Source organism: Phoxinus phoxinus (genome assembly GCF_949152265.1).
Source record: "Phoxinus phoxinus genome assembly, chromosome: 12".
Classification (NCBI taxonomy): domain Eukaryota; kingdom Metazoa; phylum Chordata; class Actinopteri; order Cypriniformes; family Leuciscidae; genus Phoxinus; species Phoxinus phoxinus.
This window is the reverse complement of record NC_136887.1, coordinates 7,802,890-7,822,758: the sequence shown is the minus strand read 5'-3', so window position 1 is coordinate 7,822,758 and position 19,869 is coordinate 7,802,890. Positions and strand designations below refer to the sequence as shown.

The 19,869-nt window shown below is 39.0% G+C and overlaps 2 protein-coding genes across 2 annotated transcripts; one reads left to right on the top strand and one right to left on the bottom strand.

Annotated features, from left to right (window-relative positions):
* The first annotated feature begins 1,292 nt into the window (after positions 1–1,292).
* LOC307008450 (ladderlectin-like) lies at positions 1,293–6,393 on the top strand. The gene is made up of 6 exons (XM_079631244.1): positions 1,293–1,452; positions 1,569–1,640; positions 3,976–4,105; positions 4,530–4,652; positions 5,517–5,628; positions 5,784–6,393. The coding sequence occupies exons 2-6, from the start codon at positions 1,576–1,578 to the stop codon at positions 5,849–5,851; spliced, it is 498 nt and encodes a 165-aa protein (XP_079487370.1). The 5' UTR covers positions 1,293–1,452; positions 1,569–1,575; the 3' UTR covers positions 5,852–6,393.
* A 9,908-nt stretch (positions 6,394–16,301) lies between these two features.
* On the bottom strand, positions 16,302–19,591 carry LOC307007997 (uncharacterized protein). The gene is made up of 6 exons (XM_079630555.1): positions 19,328–19,591; positions 19,034–19,125; positions 18,319–18,513; positions 18,146–18,225; positions 17,060–17,250; positions 16,302–16,545 (listed from the first exon to the last, which is right to left on the bottom strand). The coding sequence occupies exons 1-6, from the start codon at positions 19,476–19,478 to the stop codon at positions 16,541–16,543; spliced, it is 714 nt and encodes a 237-aa protein (XP_079486681.1). The 5' UTR covers positions 19,479–19,591; the 3' UTR covers positions 16,302–16,540.
* Positions 19,592–19,869: the final 278 nt, after the last annotated feature.

Here is a 19,869-nt window from a genome sequence, read left to right as displayed (position 1 = left end):
GTACCTGCCCATGTCAAACAGCTCTTGAAGGAAGCGAAGGGAATTATCCGGCGAGCGTTCGCAAACGGAGGGCTCCGGGGGTCTCTGGGCATGGCGCTTCTTCTTCCGCGGGCCACTGGAGAGAGGCGGAGCGACAGCTTCGGCGTCGAACAGGGCAAGTCGAGCCCACAGGGTCGACATTGCCAGTTCTTCGCAATAGCTGCAGCCTCCCGCAGAGAGAGCAAGGGCATGCATGGTCACGGCCCAGGCAGAGAGCGCAGATCACGTGGCGGTCTCCGTCGCTGAGCGCAGCTCTGTACGAGCCACAAGAAATTCGAGGCATTTTGCAACAAACGCCTCGCTCTTTTAGACGCGTGAGTCGCAGCGGTGAACTCACGGAGAGAGCTTTTTTTAAAAGAAGGATACTGGATTGTCGCCGGATAGCATAGAAGGCACGGATGGCTGAAGGTGGCAAAGACGGCCGGCTTCCTCAAACGCTTTCCTAGGCTTGCTGGTCGCTGGCTTCTCTCGGAGTCCAGCGATCTTATATACGCTAAGCCACTCCCATTTTGGCGGGCTATGACGCGTGAGGGCGCGTGACGTCACGCCCGGCTCGGTGGTAGGTTGCTGCAGTTGCCACGAGGCAGCCAATGGGCACGCAAGTCAGCCTGCTTTAGGTCTGCCTGCTGCTGCACTGCGTTGACAATATATACAAATTTAAGGATACATTTTAGCTTCATATCTCGAGCAAAGATGACTTTACCCGGTGCGTAATTATATTACGCAGTACGAGAGAACCTCTCGTAAGAGAAATGAATATTTAAATAAATGGATAGTCCTGCTACACTAGTTTTCGTAATTATTGCAGATAATATAACAAATAAATAATTATTGATAGGCCTATACTTGTTAAACGGGCTTTGTATTTCATTTATTAGGCTAGTCTACTGTCAGTAATAGAATAAAAGAATGAACGAATTAATTAAAACGAATTGAATTAATAAATAAATAATAAAATTGACGCACATGCTTCTCTCTCTCTCTCTCTCTCTCTCTCTCTCTCTCTCTCTCTCTCTCTCTCTCTCTCTCTCTCTCTCTCATAACTGCATTAATAACTGCACAAATAGTAGTATATAGTATATAGTAACTGTTGATGAACAGCTGATGGATACCGTGCTGCGTTGTCATGGGAACATGATCCAGGTGAAGATAATGAGGAAGTTACGGCTTCTAAACCGTGCATTTTTAGGTGATATTCAAATGACGATTGTTTTCAGCCGCCACATTTATCCACGTCCGATCACTCGCACGATGATTGGCTGTATTCGAATGTTTCCTGAATCACACGTGAACCCTGTCGTAAGATGATTTCTGCGCTCGGATCTAAGTAAAGTAGGCTATAAACGCAGGGCTCTTTCTGGAACTTCACATAAACTTCCTCTGAGATCCTAAGGCAACAATCTGAAAAGCAAGGTGAGTTTTTGGAACAGAAACCTACTGAATAACATTTGCTTTGTCTTTGAAATACATCGAGAATCCACATCATTTGAGTGCAGACATTTAACTTTCTTATTCATGTATCATTTCAGGATCATCATGGCAATGCTGAGAAGTCTTCTGCTTCTTTCTGTTATCTTCTCCATGGGGAATGCAGCCAGGCGGTAACCAAAACATTTAATTGTCAAAACCCTTGCTAGTTTAAATGCATTTTGGGAATGTACAAGATTCCGTTTACTAATATTTGCATGATTAATGAAGGATTTTCAGTGTCAAAGTACACATAGTTTTTGGCATATAAACACACAAACTTGAAATAAGCTACATGTATATAAAATAAAAAACCTTTTTTGCTGTAAACACTAAAAATCCCCATAACATTTATGTACTGGATCCGGGACGTGCAGAGAGTTCCTCAGGGGCAGGGGCTCAAATGTAAAAAGGGGCATATATAGAAGTATATTAAAATAGGAAACCATTATTTTAAATTGTAATATATATTTTTTTCTGTTTTTTTATTATCAAATAGCCTAAATGCAAGCTTGAAGCGCATAAGACTTAAAAAAATAATAATGTGTGTGCAAAAATGTAACATTAATAGTCACCATTTCGTGTGTTGTTGTCAGCCTACACTTTACATAATATGCCTGTAGGCCTGGGCTTCATTTAACAAACTATGATAGTTTCCTAATGGTAAACGGTGAATCAATATAGACTAAATACATTACAAGTGACTTGAATACTTACCATTAATGCTACTTTTGGTGCTGGTTTTGTGCAGTGCTTTAGTCATTTTAACATCCATTAGTTCAATGACGGAGATTCAGATCGCTTCAATGTAAATTGGTCTGTCCATGAAATTTTCAAAGGATTTATTTATAAATGACCGGAAAAAATTACGCTCCACTTCACATTGTCCAATAAAATTTGAACTTCTTGTGCCAAATGACGATTGGTCGATGTATTATACATGACAAACAGGCTTCAGTGAATTAAGTAATATTTTAAAATGTGTTATGTGGATTTGAATCGACACAACCTTTTATTATAAAAAAAATTAACAATTGTTTGGTTTATTTTTGTCCTGCTGTCGAGCCATACTCACTAAAAAGAGGCTCGAGCGATCGGTTCCCAAGCAGACTGTGAGATACGTTTACACAAGTGCATTTTCATTTTAAAACTAACTTTTGCTACGGTTATGCCTGCCGTCCACACACTACTCCGGAGTTTTAGACCCTCGAAAACGGAGACCGTCAGTCAAGACCGAAGAAAGACACAAGCACAACTTGACAAGTGACGCAACCCATAGCAACGCGTTATAGGGATGTTCGCCGGAGTCAAATGTGACGTCACGATATGGGCGTGGTCGCGAACTGGTTGGCAGAAAGAACCAAAACATGTCGCAGACTCGCAGCAGTCTACCTGTGTTTTGTCAGCATATGCTAATTATTTGTCCGAAGAACCAAAAAAGAGATATAAGGTTAAGCTTTTATATAACCAGGGTTCATGTTCTCTACCTGATCAATATCACCTGAGTGAGAATTGGAGCAAAAGCCCGGACACATGGCCAGATTTGACATTCGGCGACATCTATCTGTATCTCATCGACACGCCCTATGTTTACCAGAGAGTCGATGAAGGCTTACAAATCTTTAGATGCCTATAAATTAAGTAATAATTACGAATATTACTTGTTGTAACTAAGGATAACTGGTAAATATGTTACAACTAGAGTAAAAATACAGGTGTAATTTATCCATGGGCTATATTCAAAATTATCTTACCTCTGATATATAACATTGGTTAACATATACGTAAAATGTATGAATAAAAATACAATAATTTGCCATTCATTTATAAGGGTATGTCAGTGTTATTATACTTCCATTGCTCAGTCACAGCATGCACAAAAAGTTATGTAAACAAACACTTTGACACGTCTTCCGCGGTATTTTGTACAGTTATTCATTGATTAATTAACCCATCAATGAGATAGAACCTACTAGTAACATTTATTTACAAAATTAGTTTTAATTTTTAACGCAAAATGTAGGTAGCAGACGCGATCGTGGTCCGCTGGCTCCCATTGTTTTCCGCTGGGTATAGACGCCTAATTGCAGAAATTCAAAGCTTTCTTTCTTGATTCAGGCTGTTTAGGTACGCGGTAGAAGCTCTTGGGGTTATTACTCTTATCGAACCTGTTAACACAGCCGATCACACAGCACGATACAACCATTTTTCTTCTGTGTTTGCGCTGCGCTTTAAGCGGTCATTACTGTTCTTCTGCTAACCAGAGCGCGTCGTGACGTCACGGCGAAGATCCCTATAGCAACAACACCTCAGACTGACAGAAACGTAAAAATTAACGTGAATTTAGGCTACTTTCGTTTTGTACACATTGTCATGTTAATTATAAGCAAATGCATTTTGTTTTATTGACCACAATATTATCATTTAATATATGTTTGAGACCGGCACTTTTGATTAATTTTGAAATAGGGCAGGGCCTGCTCGAGCACCCACCCCCACCGGATCCACACTTGATTTAGGATGTCCATATGGATGGACAAGTTTTGGACTCCGGTGCTACAAGTACTTCTCTCAATCGGTTAACTGGATCACAGCAGAGGTAATGTATTAGTTACAACAAAGTTATTTGGACAACACTTTATATTAGGTGTCTTTACATCTAAATAAATAGTTTGGTACAATGTATTTATTGTGTGTTTGTGTGGGACAGGTTTGATGCTATGGTTAGGTTTACGGGTGGGTTAACACTGGGTCAACAGAGTAATCCTAGATCTAATTACACCTCTAGTAATTTCTTGGCTTTTTTTTTTTTTTTTTTTTTTTTTTTAATGTAGGCTACAGATTAAAGACCCTTAATAAGTGGGAATGTTGCTTTTTTTTTTTTAAAAAGTGAAATGCTCTTCTGCAAATAATCAATCAGAGAAGACTTTGTTTGCATATGACTAAAATGTTGTTTAAAGTCATTTATGCTTTCTCCTAAAAAAATATTAGATTTTGAAATGACAAAAAATCTGTCTCTTCAGAGAAACTGTCAAAGTCTTGAGGCGAATCTCGCATCTGTGCATGATCAACCAGAGAATGATTTCCTGCTCAGTCTGTTGCCTTCTTCCACAAGATCTTGGGTTGGTGCTCATGATGGTGAAATAGTAAGTTAAATGGTGTGCCCTAAAGAAACCTATTTGTTTGTCTAACCTGAAATATCTGCTTTAATCAGGCAAAGTTTCTAATGAAGATAGTTTGACTTTAAAGCTGAACTTCATTAGCTTAAGTCTGACTACAGTAGTGCACTTTTTGGCAGAGATGGACAAAGTACACAACGTCCTTCCTTGAGTGAAAGTACAGATACTACTGGTAAAATATTACTGTTACAAGTAAAAGTTGCAAAGACTTTGTTTACTTAAATTAGTACTTATGTACTTTAACTTAATTACTTGAGTATCAAAAGTAAACGTCAATCCATTGTTTTATTATTGTTGTATGTAATACTTTTAGTACCTTATGCCTCTGAATCTCTGCCTGCCTACCTACCCTCATATCAATATCACATTTATTTCTAGAACACAGTTCCAGTCGTGAGATTGAATGCGAGATTGAACAAGTGCACTCAATAACGTCCACAATGGTTTCGGACACCCAAATGGCTGTTCCCTCAAGTAGTGCCCTATTTAAAGTTTTTTGGCTTTAAGTGTTAACCTTACTGTTATCTATAAGCTAGTGTGCTCCAAAACAATGACAAAATTCACATTTAGAAGACAAAACCCAACATTGAAAATGAAAATCTGGTGGCTGTCAGAATCCAACATCAGTTGGTCGTTACTATATACTTTCTACTCCATTTCCTTGACAGAAATAGTGGATAAAAATATATTTATCTTTCAAATGTAGTGACTTTAAAGTAAAATTTTCCAGACAAAATAATACTCAAGTACAGATACTCAAAGTGTACTCAAGTTATTGTATTTTGTTACTGTCCACCTCTGCTTTTTGGATTCATTCTCTTCACTTATTAGGACGGAGATTGGTTGTGGAGTGATGGAACTGTGTATGGTTATACCAACTGGTGCTCTGGAGAACCGAACAATGCTGGTGTTCCTGAGAACTGTTTGGAGATCAACTGGACCTGTGAGTGCACTTTTTTTAAAAAAATTATTATAATTTGCAATCCTATAATTTCATATCATACAGTAACGTTAAATGAATTGTTTGGATTTCACCAAGTGCCTTCAGTTGAACACTGTAACGATCCGAGTAACTGATTTCTTTATTCCACCCTACAGCGAACCATTGCTGGAACGATGCACCCTGTTCAACCTCAATGGACTATATTTGTGTTTCGGACGCGTGAGATCATATTCTGTCATCCTGCTCCACATTTACTTTGTGCCACATTTACTCTTTCTGATCTTATCTTTACAAAAATGTTATTCTGAAGTGAAGTCCAATCTCTTCTGAATTTGAATCTCTTCTCAATACTTTTTCTGAAACACTCCTCAAATTAATAAAAGCATTGAATCAAAGCATGTGCATTGTGGACAATCAAATAAACGTATATTGTTTAGCAAGGTTTAAGGATTTGGTTAGTAGCTGAATATACTATCATTTGTAATTAAGTTTTTTTTTTTTTTTTTTCCCATGTCTGCCACATAAACAATGAGCCAAAACTAAATTGATAATTTTCATAGTCATATGTAACCCGTTCCTACATGTGCTTGTGTTAACGCATTCCTATGGCGACTGGTCGGAAGTGAGTAACTGATCGTTTTCCCAATAAAAAAAAAATGGGTCACCTTTTTTAAAGTCCACATGAAATCAAAATTATCCATATTTTGTTTGCCTAAATTGATCGTTTTGTGGTGAACAATTCATCCATGCAAGTCAATCCACACAATTTTTTTTGGCTTCGTAATCTTTAATCAAAATCTAAAAATGCCCCTCCTCTGCATTGGAGGACCTTCCCTGATGACGTAGGTTTGACGGTTTTGGTGTCTGCTTAACATCCGTAACCATGCCCCTCCAACTGACAGTAGACAGGCTGAATGAAACCTACTTTTCTAGATCCAATCAGGTGCTAGTTGGAAAAAAAGCCACGCCCACTATTTTTCCTCATTTAGTATTCCGTTTCTCTCGGAAATACGTCACAACACTGAGTCAAGTCGGTTGCAACTTCCGGTTCACGAGGACTTTAAGTGCAACTAAAATTAATTCTGTTTTCTTATAATAACTTTGAATAGAAGTACACTGAAAAAACATTCAAATACATGCAAAATAAATACTCCATGTCACCTGACCCACGTACATGTAATCAATCAGCTCATGCACAAAAAAAACTTGTGCAGTTGATGCAGCCATTTTCTTTTTCCCACTGAGATGATGCAAAATCTTCTGTAGCATGACCTGTATTTAATTTATTTTATGCTGAACATAAGCAAGTCAAAAAGCAATCAGTAGTCAACCATCAAACCCTGCCGCAAACAGCGGAGATCAGCAGGGAAGATAACGAAGGCGATGAATGTGAACAGAGTAGCAGGAAGCCTACTTGCCCAGCAAAGAAAAAGCAGAAATCTGGAGTAAGTCCATATAGGCATAAAGGTGTTTTTTTTTTTTTTTTTTTGGGGGGTGTCTGTCAATTGTTGGACTCAGTCCGTGCTGCAATACCAATGTGTGTAATATGCGGTGAAAAGTTGTCTAATTAAAGTTTGAAACCAGCGAAGTTGGAAAGACATTTTTAAGTACACGCCATGCAGATCTTGTGGACAACCCATTATCTTGTTTTCAGAGGAAGTCTCAAGAAATTCAGTCATCAGCTCAGTTACTCAGCAGTGACACACAATCACAAATTGCACTTCGCATCATCTTATAAAGTTTAATATTGTGTTGCCAAAGAAAAAGCGCCACACATAAATGCAGAGCGATTAATATTGCCTGCTGCACTAGACATAGTTAATACAGTTCAGACGAGACCACTTTGGCAAATTACTTGAGTTTATTGAACACAATTTATTTTTGGCGGTATGGTTCCTTATGGGGCAGGGTTGCGAGCAGTTTATATGGCGCTTGCTTTGTGTCATTTCTTTCCTAACCAAGCTTAAAGACGTGTTAACGTGCGTGTGACATGCGTGTGGAGAACGTTTTAACGTCTGCCCGTCTGAACGCAATACTTAACATGCCTTTGGCTAATTTCAAAATAGCGCACGTATTTTTATGCAGCTACTTGTAAGATGGACTTTTCTTATTTGAGACACTGTTTAAACAGTGTGGGCTAGAAGAATTTTCCAGAAAATCACATTAATAGCTATTTAACATATGCCTAGCCTATATCTTTAACATCCTCGAATAATAATAAGGAAATACTATTTACAGTAGGTTTGTATACATAAAAAAAAAAAAAAACTTATCTCAACAGTAAAAAGCTTTGAATGTATCTTACAATATCAATTATGCACGAGCATGCATGGGAATAAGAAATGGGCTATAGGCCACAATAATAATAAAAGTGGATACATTACTTAACTATAGGCTATGCAGAATTTCTATGTTATAAAAAATCGTTCTATGAACTTCTAGCAAGCTCATTTAAACCGAGTTGTAAATGCCAAAATGAAAGGAGGCTAAATAAATATATAACTACTAAATATACATATAAAATCGCCAGTAGATGGCGCCAAGGCCCTGTTCTATTGAGATTACTGGTTAATGTTCAACCTATTCATTTTCAAATATATTCAAATAAAAAAACAGTTATATTAATGTGTAATAATACTTCACAATATTACTGTTTTTACAGTTTTTTTGTTTAAAAAAATGCAGGCTGGAAACAACCCTACTCCTTTTAGACAATGGTTTTCTAATGATTCTTTTTTTTTAAAGCTAAAAACTGCTCATTATACAGAAACATTTAAACAAATATTTGCTAATTTGTGTTTTACTTGGTATTTTTTCTCAACTTTGTGTGTCAGTTGGCAATTAATTTTCATTATATTTAAAAAATATATATATTTCTGTTACCCAGAAGTGAAACATTATGTGAATTTAAAGTGGCTGCGTTATAAATAGGAATATGGGTATAGCCTAAATGTATGTGCTGTTGTTGGTTCCCATGTTTTAATGACAGCAAGAGTGAGAAGAAGAGGAGTAAGGATGTGTGGTGGAAGGGTACGGAGGCAAAATAGTGGAAGAGATCAAGATTGTGGACATGTTTATAATGAAATGCCACTATTGCAGACCATGTTCTCAATCATGACCTTACAATGACTGAGGTGGGTGAAAAGGTGCAGCCGGATGTTGGGAGAACAACAGTGTCTTCAGTCATTCAAACGTTTCTAGACAGAACAGGTGTGTAATCAGACATTATTTTCTGTACTGTAATACTGTATACTTACTGTACTACAGTACTCATTTGCATTTTGCACTGTATATATTATACTGTATATATATGTATGTGAATGCATATGTATGTCATTGTGATTTAAAGAATATAAATATAAATCAAAGCCATAGTTTAAATCTGAAAATACTTTACACTTTTATATTGACAACATGACTAATCATTTTGACTGTTGTGAACAATGACACAAGTAGCCTACTATTCATTCTGATGCCACTAGTATGTTCATTCACATAAATACTGACATTTGAGAGATGAACTAAAGATTTTGAGCAGGTTACAGGCTTACTTCCATTGGCCCTCATTTATCAATCTTAAGTCGAAACGGGCGTATATGTTGGCGTAAGATTATGCTTACACTCCTCTCACCGCCTGATTTATGAAGCTGTGCTTACCTTTGAAATTCAGGTGTACGCAATACCTGCCTCTTGATAAATGCCGCGGCTGAAAACAATCGTCATAAACAAAAAAAATGTATTTGGGAGTTTAAAGAGTGGGATTAAAGGCGCCCACAAAAACAAAATATGGACCCAAATTACGAGTTCTGTAAATAGTGTGGGGGCTGAGAAGCCAGTCCAGCAGAGGTAAGAATGTTTTATTGCTTAATATAGACCAATAGTGATCAAGTTAAGCATGAGTTTTCTTTATTGCTTCATATAGACCAATAGTGATCAAGTTAAGCATGAGTTTTCTTTATTGCTTAATATAGACCAATAGTGATCAAGTTAAGCATGAGTTTTCTTTATTGCTTAATATAGACCAATAGTGATCAAGTTAAGCATGAGTTTTCTTTATTGCTTATTATAGACCAATAGTGATCAAGTTAAGCATGAGTTTTCTTGTTTATTGTAGGTGAAAAAAAAGTGGTCCGATATAAAGATCGCCACAAAGAGGCGTGTCTCGGCACTGAAGAGGAGCCAGAGTCAGACTGGGGGAGGCCCACCGGATCCAAGCCTCCAGCTGACACCGAACGAGGAGCGGGTGGCAGCCCTCATCGGAACGGCGTCTCTAGAAGGTATCACCGGTGGGGGAGATACCGACGACATTCATGGTAAGTAAACTTAAATTTGATAGACCAATAAAAAAACACAAGTCCATAGTTAACTCATTTTATTTAAATGTTATTGTTTTGTAGATGATGGCACTGCAGGCCCCAGCGCCCTCGAGGCATCTCCCCCTCAGCCCATCCAGGAGCCTGAGCCTATCCTTGCGCCCCACCCAGAGCCTGAGCAGGTGCAAGCGGGGGAAGCCGAGGTTCGTCCACCAGCCTCCCGTGCGCCACGGCCAAGGGTCCTGACGGATGAGGTCCTGGAAAGACAGTCAGAAATTTGTAGACTACTGGTCGAAATTAACCAGTCATTAGTGTCAATAAATACGACATTACAGCAAATAAATGAAAACTAAAAAAAAACAAAAAACAATGAAAACAAATTCTGTGTTATTTTAACTTACCCTTAAAACCGCTGAACAAGGTCCCGTCTGAGCTGAACAGCTCCCAAAGCCGGTGGTGCTGCCCACTGCTCCACTGGCACTTCTGGGTCTGGGGCCAGCGCGTCAAATGGCACACGGTTTATCTCAGCCAAGTTGTGCAAGACGGCACATGCCAAAATTATGTTGCACACCTTCTCTGGTGAATAGAGCAACGTGCCCCCCATGTATCTCAAACTGTCTAATATGGCAGCTGAGCCTAAGCCTTTCGCCAAATCCAAGAATTGTCAAGAAATTGTATTATTCTCAAAAGTAGTCCTGACTGAAAATACACTGTACTGAAATCTAACTATTTTGAAATTAATTTCATTCATTCATTTAATTTCTGCATTTGGCAGACGCTTTTATCCAAAGCAACTTACACTGCATTTCTAGGTACACTTTTTACATTTTTATCAGTTTTTGCTTTCCATGGGAATCGAACCCATGACCTTGGCGTTGCAAACACCAACACTCTACGGTTTGAGCAACATTTGTGATGATCTTACAGGATTACTGAAATCTCACAGTCTGTTGCAGGCATAAGACAATAAAACTCTGACAAAGGAACAGAGGGAAGAGGGACAGGGCAAAGATTGTCCCATACGGGACTCTTGGGCAAGGCAGATAGGGAAGACAACAAGATCTTTGTTGGAGAAGCCAGAGGAATCAAAACCCTGGCCGGAGATGGGGAGCAGGTGACCCAGGCTTAGCCAGAGGACTTGAAAACCAGAGCGGAGGCAGTGGAACTGGAGTCCAGGGCAGAGCTGGTGGAAGAGGTGAACGGAGGGCCGTCGGCACAAAAAAAAGTCCAAAGCCCACCCGGGACACACCAAGCCGACAATCGGCCGTTGCGCAACGTCGGGCAGTCGTTGAAAGAGGGAACTCTGATTGGCTTAGTAAATAGTACACAAGAATAATAGCAAAAAAGCGAGCAAAGAAGTGAAAACGGTACAGATAGAAGGCTGTTCTAATGTTTCGTCATCTTAGCTGCGTGTTCCTTGGCGAATATTTCAATATTAACATGAGCAGAGTGGAATAAAGAAAGTGTTTAGCAAAATTGATATTCAAAACGCTAAGCACGCACTGCTTGCAGCGTCGGTTTCCCTTTTTGAATGATGGATATAGATGAATATATCTGCACAAATAGACAGTTGTCTCATTTGCTTACATTATATTTAATTATACTACAGGGCCGCTGAATGCTTGAATCTGATTGGTTGACGAACGTTCTAAGGTGTGCATTATTTTCAGGGAAAAGCACGGCTAAAGTAGTTCCAGGTGTTGTACCCTTAAAAAAGGAAAAAGTAGCGGGATAAGGTTTAATAAACACACACACACAGCTCTTTCCTTCACTCGTCTGTATTGAATGCTAATGTATACAAGAAAACATACATTTCAACATTTGTGCACTCATCAGATTCAGGACAACAGTCACAACCTTTTTAATGCTTTCTAAATTATCTTTTTAACTAAATTACCATATGAAATGAGAATGGTTTTAAACAAAGTTATCAAAATACATTTTAATACTCCTTTTTAAATGAGTTCTCAAGTAACACTAAAATTAATTGTACTTTTAACAGTATTCAGCAGTATTCAGTATCTCAACATCACATGAAATCACCCTTATAGTGATAAATACACAATAAACTTTACAGCAGAAATATGTGTACGTAGTAGTAACTAGCTTAAACACAAATGACACAGTAAACACTCGTATATGTCGAGATTCGGTCACGACGGAACCACGAGGTCTCCAGCTGCTAGCATAAAGTTACATAGCTTCACAGTTAGCACGAAACTCTTTAAACAATGCAAAACCGTCTATTTTACTCATATAAAACCATAATACCATAACGAAATGTATTATAAACATGTGTTAATATCTACATTGTTTTGTGAGTGGTAAGTACCTTAAAAAGGGAAAAAGTAGCGGGAGAAGGTTTAAGAAACACACACACGCAGCTCTTTCCTTCACTCGTCTGTATTGAATAAGGAAGAGAAGCGCGCGCGCGCAGTGTTGCCAACTATTTTCAGAGGAAAGTAGCTAACGCCTTCCCTAAAAGTCGCTAAATGTCGCTAGATGACGTCATACGTCATTAGCATATTCATGACGTCATCGCGTCGTACTTGCGTTCTGCTTGCCTAATGTGTTTTCTCTCTAAATTAATGCTCACATAGGCCTACTGTATTTAATATATTGTAATATAATATAATATAGCCAAATGAAAAATAAAGCTGTTCTCATTTCCTATAGCCTATATTTTTTTGTCAGACAATAGGCTAGAACGACTATGATATAGGTCTAGTGAATGACAAAAAAAAAAAAAAATTAGCCTATGGGCATATGTGGAAAATTATCTGAATTGAGAGTTCGGGAACCGGATGAACTAAGCTCTGTGATATTAGTGATAGTCTATTAAGTAATAAGCACAAGAAAGAAAGGAACTTAAAATGGTCCAACTAAATTCTTTAAATAAAAACCCAAAGAAAAGCAGATAAGTGATAAGTCTGTGGAAAAACACTGCTCATTCACGTCTGTCAGCAGCCGTGCGCTCAACAGATGAACAGGGTAGACGCAGCTACAGTGAGTGACGGCAGGGAGAAAGCAAAAAAGTCGGGGTCTGAAAAGTCGCTAAAAATAGCAACAAAGGCTTAAGTTGGTACATGAATCCCGCACATGCGCGATTCATGTGGCGGAGGGGTTAACATCTCCTGCTCTGACTGCAGCTGGGAGCGGCTGCTGCGCGAGGACTGGGCCACCTGTGAGTGCTTGGGACGCGGATGGGACCCACGGCAGCACGCTGTTGAGAAAACGATATTTGCTTTCACATCAGAGAGTCGCCAAAAGTCACCAATAACACCAGAAAAAGTCGTTAGATTTGTCGCTAGTCGCTTTTTTGAAAATGTGTCGCTAGAGGGGTCTGAATACTCGCTAAATATAGCGACAAAAGCGCTAAGTTGGCAACACTGCGCGCGCGATCCACCTACGGAAGCCTCGAGGCATTACCAACACATCGACGAATAATCAACCCATAGAAGGATCAGCATTATCTGCAATCCACTTCTCAATATTACTCGTCTAGTTTTTAACAGTGACAACCTTAACGTATTATAATATAACCATTAATATAACAATAAAATAATATAACAGACTATTGTAAATTAAATAATGAGTTAGGAACACTTGTCACATACTCCCCCTCAAAATAGATGTTGTCCCCAACATCCGAATGTAACCTTTGACCTTTAGTGCAAATAAGGGGTTAAACCATACACTATTAATCAACACACAATGCTCGGTTATTTCAGATCAACACTTCTGCTACATCGTATCTTATATAGTGCAGTATTACAGACTGGAACTCTTTTCATACATTCCTTCAAGCACAGGTAAATACCCAATATCCTTTAATGTCTTTGTTCCCTCTTTTGGTCTTTGTTTTGTCCACTTAGACACATCACTGCCTTGTTAACAGTTCTGTTTGTCCAACATGTTCAAGTCAATAGGCTACGTGCACAATAGAACTTCCGGTTAACTTCCGTGTACAGAGTGTGCGGTCGAGTACTTCTTGTAGGTCGTGTTGTTGTAGTGGAGTTTTTCCGGAGGCGCTAGTTTTGAGTAGTTGAGTAGAAAGTTTCAATATGAGTGGATTTCGGGTAAAAGAGAGGCGGTTGGCGTATCAACGCGTGAAAAAGACCTCACTCCATTGTTGTGTACCCCTGTGTGCGAATTCGTCCAGGTACAACAGTACTATAAGCTTTCATAGCTTTCCAGTGGATGTGTCGGTGAGAGCCGAATGGATGTTTAGAGTTCGGCGGGACGACTTCACCTCAAGCAAGACGAGTCGTGTTTGCAGCAGGCATTTCCAAAAGGGTGATTTTGTTAACAAACCGGGGAAATTGAGAAAGTTGAAGAAAGGGGCCATTCCTGCTTTTTTTTCCTGGAATAATTTTCAAATACCTGCACCGAGGGCGAGCGTGTGGGAGCGGAGACCCAGAGCGGATAGCCCTCCTCCTGTCCATGACATCGACTCAGAAGAAGAGATGGAGGTGGTTACCCTGGCACCAGATCATGATTACTGTATTACTCCTACAACAGCAATGGTCGCAGATCAGTTCGCTGAGGAAAACAATACACTTCGCCAGAAAGTAACGGATCTCGAACTACAAATTCAATCTCTCCAGCTGCAGAGTTGTTTTGGACTGAAGCACTTTGCAGGATCGGACGAGGACATCCGATTTTATACCAGGTAAGTCATAATTGCAGGAAGCTGATGTATTGTACCATATTAACAGTGTAGGATAAAAAATCACGCAAGTCATGTACTTTAGTGAAAGTAAAGATGGGCTACTACTACACATGTAACATGTTGCTCCACTAAAATTCCATCTTACAAGGAAGAGTATTTTCCTTCAGTGTACATCAAATAGTAAAAGTAATGTAATTTATGACTAACATAAAGATATGATCAGGCCCAAACTTGTGCTATACAGCACTCAACCTTTTATTGTCTTTTCTTCATGTAAGGCAAATGTGTATCTAAATTAGTCTACCATGACTAACGTTATTTTTGTGTATTTTGTTTAAAAGATTCCATTCTTATGACCACCTGAGGGCATTTTGGAGGCTCATCGAACCAGCAACATCAAGGATGATCCGTGTGACAAGTGTGGCAAGAGAAGCATTGGCCTCTGTGGCAGAGAAGACAACATCTAACAGATAAACTAAGTTGCTGCCCATAGATGAGTTATTTCTTTTTCTAAATTATCTATCAACCGGATACACACAGAGAGAGCTTGGCCACCGATTTAACATCCATCGGACAACAGCCAGCAGGATCATCACAACCTGGGCCAACTTTCTTTACTGTGTACTGGGAGCTGTGTGTATCTGGATGACACCTGAAGAAATCACAGCCAACCTACCTCCTGAGTTCAAGGAATATGCAGACACTCAGGTCATTGTTGACTGCACAGAACTGCAGTGCCAAACTCCATCCTCACTTGTGCTACAGAGCGAGGTGTACTCACACTACAAATCACACTGTACCTTCAAGGCCATGATTGGCATGGCACCACATGGTCCTCTGACATTTGTTTCTGCACTCTATGGGGGCTCTATCAGTGACCGTGAGCTCTTCAGATTGTCGGGTATCATACCTCTCCTTTCCCCTGATATGGCTGTGATGGCAGACAAGGGCTTTAGGGTGGACAACCTTGTGCCAGGAAAACTTCACAGGCCTGCCTTCCTCTCCAACAAGGAACAAATGGCAGCGCAGGACGTCCTGGAGACCCAGTCAATCGCGCGGCTGCGAGTTCATGTTGAAAGGCTAATCAGGCGGGTTAAGGAGAACAAACTTTTTGACACTTTAATCCCTTTGTCTATTTCAGGGAGCATTAACCAACTCTTCTTCACTGTAGCTTGTATCTTGTGCAACTACCAAAATGGACCTCTGGTCAAAGACTGGAGAGAACATAAAAGCCAGGTAGAAATCTGACTGCTTCATGGCTCTTCCTCATTTTCCTTCTTTTTTTCTTTTCTTTTTTTTTTACAAACAATACTGTATACTGATTCACATCACAATTTAGTTTTGGCTTACATTTACTGACTTGAATTAATAAATTATTTATTTGAAATCTATATTAACTTGGTCTCCCTTTGTTTTTAATTTCCCCTCAAGTGGGCCTCATTGAATATTAGTTTAACATCTAGCAATACATTGGTGTGGGTTCACCTTTGCTGTGTACGCTTTAAGTCAAGCGATCAATCCTAAGTGTTACAACTCTGTTTAACACATATTTTCTAATTAGTAACTTGACATTTAAATTAAGTAAAAAAATAACACACTTAAAGGCCTCACACTATAATGAGATAAACAAGAACAAGACAGTTATTAGAAGTTATTGTTTACTAATAATTCATTTTATTACAGCAGATATTTATGTAGGTATGTGTAGAAAAAAAAGTAGTCAGCTCTCTCTCTTATTTTTTGCATCACACCACTGTCCCGGTATATTCTTTGAATCAGGGTGTCTTCCTCCGCAAACACCACAAAATCGCACCACTCCATCCCTGTTAGGAGCAGCTGACCCTGCACCTGCCAGTAGTAGCCATGACCCTGCTTTAATTCCAGGTTGCCGTCTTTCATTTTCAGATGTGGATAATCCACATAGCTCTTAACTTTTGGACATTTTATTTCCACAAGGCCGAATTCAGTACTTTCTGTTGGGTCAAAGACAACCCCATCTGGGGATGTACCTAGCCATGGAGTGTCGGGGTGTATAATGAAGCCACAAGGTAGTAGTTCACCCTCTTGAGCTTGCAGTACTCTTCGATGGCATCAGCTTCCATTTCGAGACCCCTCTTCATTGCTGCTGTCTGACGGACCCCTTTGAGCAGCCGGTCTGCCATCTTATCTAAGGTGCATGGTTTAGCATGGCATATTTCCCCAAAATGTGAAGAAGTGAGTCTAGGTTTTCTCAGTCTATGCCAGTCTGCTGATGTACTTTGACTCCTAGTTGCATCCTCTATTTTGTTAGTCATCTCCTAGGTAACCTCAAGTGACTTGAAGTGCAGCTGTTGATGCTCAGTGAAAACAAACATACTGCATGATGTCTCCAGTCTGCAGCCAGCCAATGGCAAATCTGGGCATGGTGGAGCGTCATGGTGAGCAACAGGGTGACTTCTTGCCTTGGGTTGTTGGTATGACAGGGGACTGCCTGCTTGTACCAAACCGAGTGCAGAGTTCACTAGGGGCACCTCACAGGTGATACCCATTGTACAAATGGTTGGTGCAGAAACAGGGGTGAACTCTTTGTAGATCTCTGACACTCTGAGAATGGACAGGTCCAGCAACTCTCCACTGATGGCTTTGTACAGTGTGGACCTATTTAAAACAAATTGAGAAACATGAATAAATTGACTTCCATAGTATTTTTTCCTACTATAGCCTATATTTTCCTAATAACTGCATATTACATTATATTATTATATTATCATTATTTGTAATTATTTAGAAAATTATAATATTTAGCAGTAATGTATCAATATTATAGATATTACAGTACAATACTATATAATATAATACTATACAGTACAATACTATATAATTAATTACAGCAGAAGCAGACCAAATTACGAAACGCAGTAAAAAATACAGTAAAGTACTTTTTGGTAGTTTACAGTACTGATCTTGTGTACTAAAGAAAATCGTTAACAGAGATGCACACAGGAAATTACTCTAACGTGAATGCATTGATTGATTCCTAGGTTTATTTTTGTTATGAATAAACAAATGTGCGATCTATAAAGCAAAAACCTTACAATTAAAGTTGAAATGTTGTAATGTTCAAGTTTTTGATCTAAAAAAAGAAAGATGCACATAGAAAATAACCATATTGATTAATTTTAAGATATTTAGTTTGTTACAAACAATGTGCAATCTGTAAAACAAAAACCTCAAAATTAAATTTGAAATGGTATACTGTTGAAAAGTCTTTGACCTTGAGAAAAAGCTTTAAGTATATACCAACAATTTTTATGTTTATTATTTAATTTTATGTTGGTACATTTTTGTAAAGTACACCTGTTTTGACCTGATGTCTAGTGAAATGGACAAACAAATTTTACAATTAAAGCCAAATATTTTATTTTATTTGGTCTCATTTATAGAAGCCTAATGAGCTGGAAAAATGTACTTTTATATTTTTCAGAAACTTTAAACATAATTCAGGTCTGAAGGGGTCAATTAATAGATTACTAACTACTAGCCAAATTCTCACCTTACTCCCTCGGCCATGGTCCTCTGCTTTGGTTTGGCAGACATCACAGCCATCTTCTCGACGGGGCCTGGTTTAACACCCTGTGAATATAGGCCATAAGCAGTGATGAGTGCATGTGATGTGTGTGTGTAGATGTAGTATTAAAATTATTGTTACATTATTCCAAGACTTGCCAGGGTTCTTGGCTTGTGCCACTGTTGTTCACTCTCCGTACAGCTCAGCACTGGTGGAACAACTGGAATGTCTAGCTGAGAATAATGTGCAGACTGGAAAAGTAGAGCCACACAATGGTTACAGAGCACTGATCCAGCTACACATGTACAGCTGTGATGGGCCAGCTCAACAGGGATTGAGTCCTTCAGCCCCACCTGTAACAAGATGTTAAAAAAAGAGTAGCATAACTGATTTGTCATATTTATATTGACTTCTCAAGTAAGCTACCATTTCTTTTATACACTGCTAGTTAAAATACCTAGTAAAAACTTAACTTTTTCTTGTAAACACTGTCAGTAAAGGGATTACTAATATTTTTATTTTAATGTGGTCAGTTTATTTGATTTGCAGGTACACTCAGAATCCCCATTAAAAAGTACTAAGATTGCAGTATACCTACTTAGACTTAGCAGGTTTACATAAACTTCTATACCTATCTTATGTGTTTCACCTTTCACCTGGGATGTTCAGCATACCTGGAAAAACAAACTATACTACACCACTGACTGCTATTAGTGATACATAGTAACTTAGTAACGTAACACTAAGTGTACACTGGTCGTTTTTAACGTGAATGGGGGACATGGTCAACCAAATGAACATGGTTAACCATGAGGAAAGAACACGATTAACCCAGGAACATGGGTAACCATCTTAACGCTACACTCATCCTACACTTAAACTGTGAGGTGGTTTAGATCTGTCCATTGACGGATGACATAACGCCCTCAAACACACTACTCCTGTCACTGGATCTTTCTTGGACACTGAGAGGAAATACAAAACCCAAATTAAAAATACAAACAACAAGTTAATAATCATATTAACATAACAATGTATTTAATAACACTAATAAAGTATGTTGTAATATTGACACGATTTGATGCGAGTTAAAATACTTGGCTGCTAGCTAGTCAATGTCCAGCTGATCTAACGATAGCCGCTAATAGCTGAGGTATCGCTACTCACCTTCAAAGTTGTGGATGTAACTTGATATGTACAATCTAAATCCTTTTTCACGCTTGCAACCGGGTGCAGATGAACAGTGGTCGACAATCCTGTGGACGTCGTTCACGTCAATTTTCGGGAGACCTTGTAGACAACGGGTGAAATATGCCATCTTTCGCAATCAAAACCTGCTGTCTCACTGCTATAGCAATGCCGCGAACCGGAAATGGTCGACCGCACACTCAATGCGGTGGAAGTAGAACTCCTTAGTTACGTGCACGTAGCCTATTACACTCTCCTTTAACATAGGTCCATGAGTTTGGTGTGATTGACTGCAAAAGTGTCATATAAATGTGTATGTAGTGTGTAACCACAGTCCATCTTATGTTCAACAGTCCATTTGAATGTGTATTCTGTGCTGAACAGTCCATTTCGAGTGTAATGTGTATGCATTTACTCAGTTCAGTTTATACCTTTCATGTTCTTAGTGCCGGAAGTATTGGAAGTGATGTGGCTGCACAGTGTATGTCCAAGGGACCATCCAGTTTTGTTGTTGTAATGTC

Excerpts from the sequence above, each read along its gene's own strand:
- LOC307008450 (XM_079631244.1), top strand. The coding sequence starts at position 1,576 with ATGGCAATGCTGAGAAGTCTTCTGCTTCTTTCTGTTATCTTCTCCATG. Across the intron at positions 4,106-4,529 it reads TTAACTGGATCACAGCAGAG|AGAAACTGTCAAAGTCTTGA; the intron begins GTAATGTATTAG and ends CTGTCTCTTCAG. Across the intron at positions 5,629-5,783 it reads TTTGGAGATCAACTGGACCT|CGAACCATTGCTGGAACGAT; the intron begins GTGAGTGCACTT and ends TCCACCCTACAG.
- LOC307007997 (XM_079630555.1), bottom strand. The coding sequence starts at position 19,478 with ATGGCATATTTCACCCGTTGTCTACAAGGTCTCCCGAAAATTGACGTG. Across the intron at positions 19,126-19,327 it reads TTACATCCACAACTTTGAAG|TGTCCAAGAAAGATCCAGTG; the intron begins GTGAGTAGCGAT and ends ATTTCCTCTCAG. Across the intron at positions 17,251-18,145 it reads ACCATGGCCGAGGGAGTAAG|GTCCACACTGTACAAAGCCA; the intron begins GTGAGAATTTGG and ends TGTTTTAAATAG.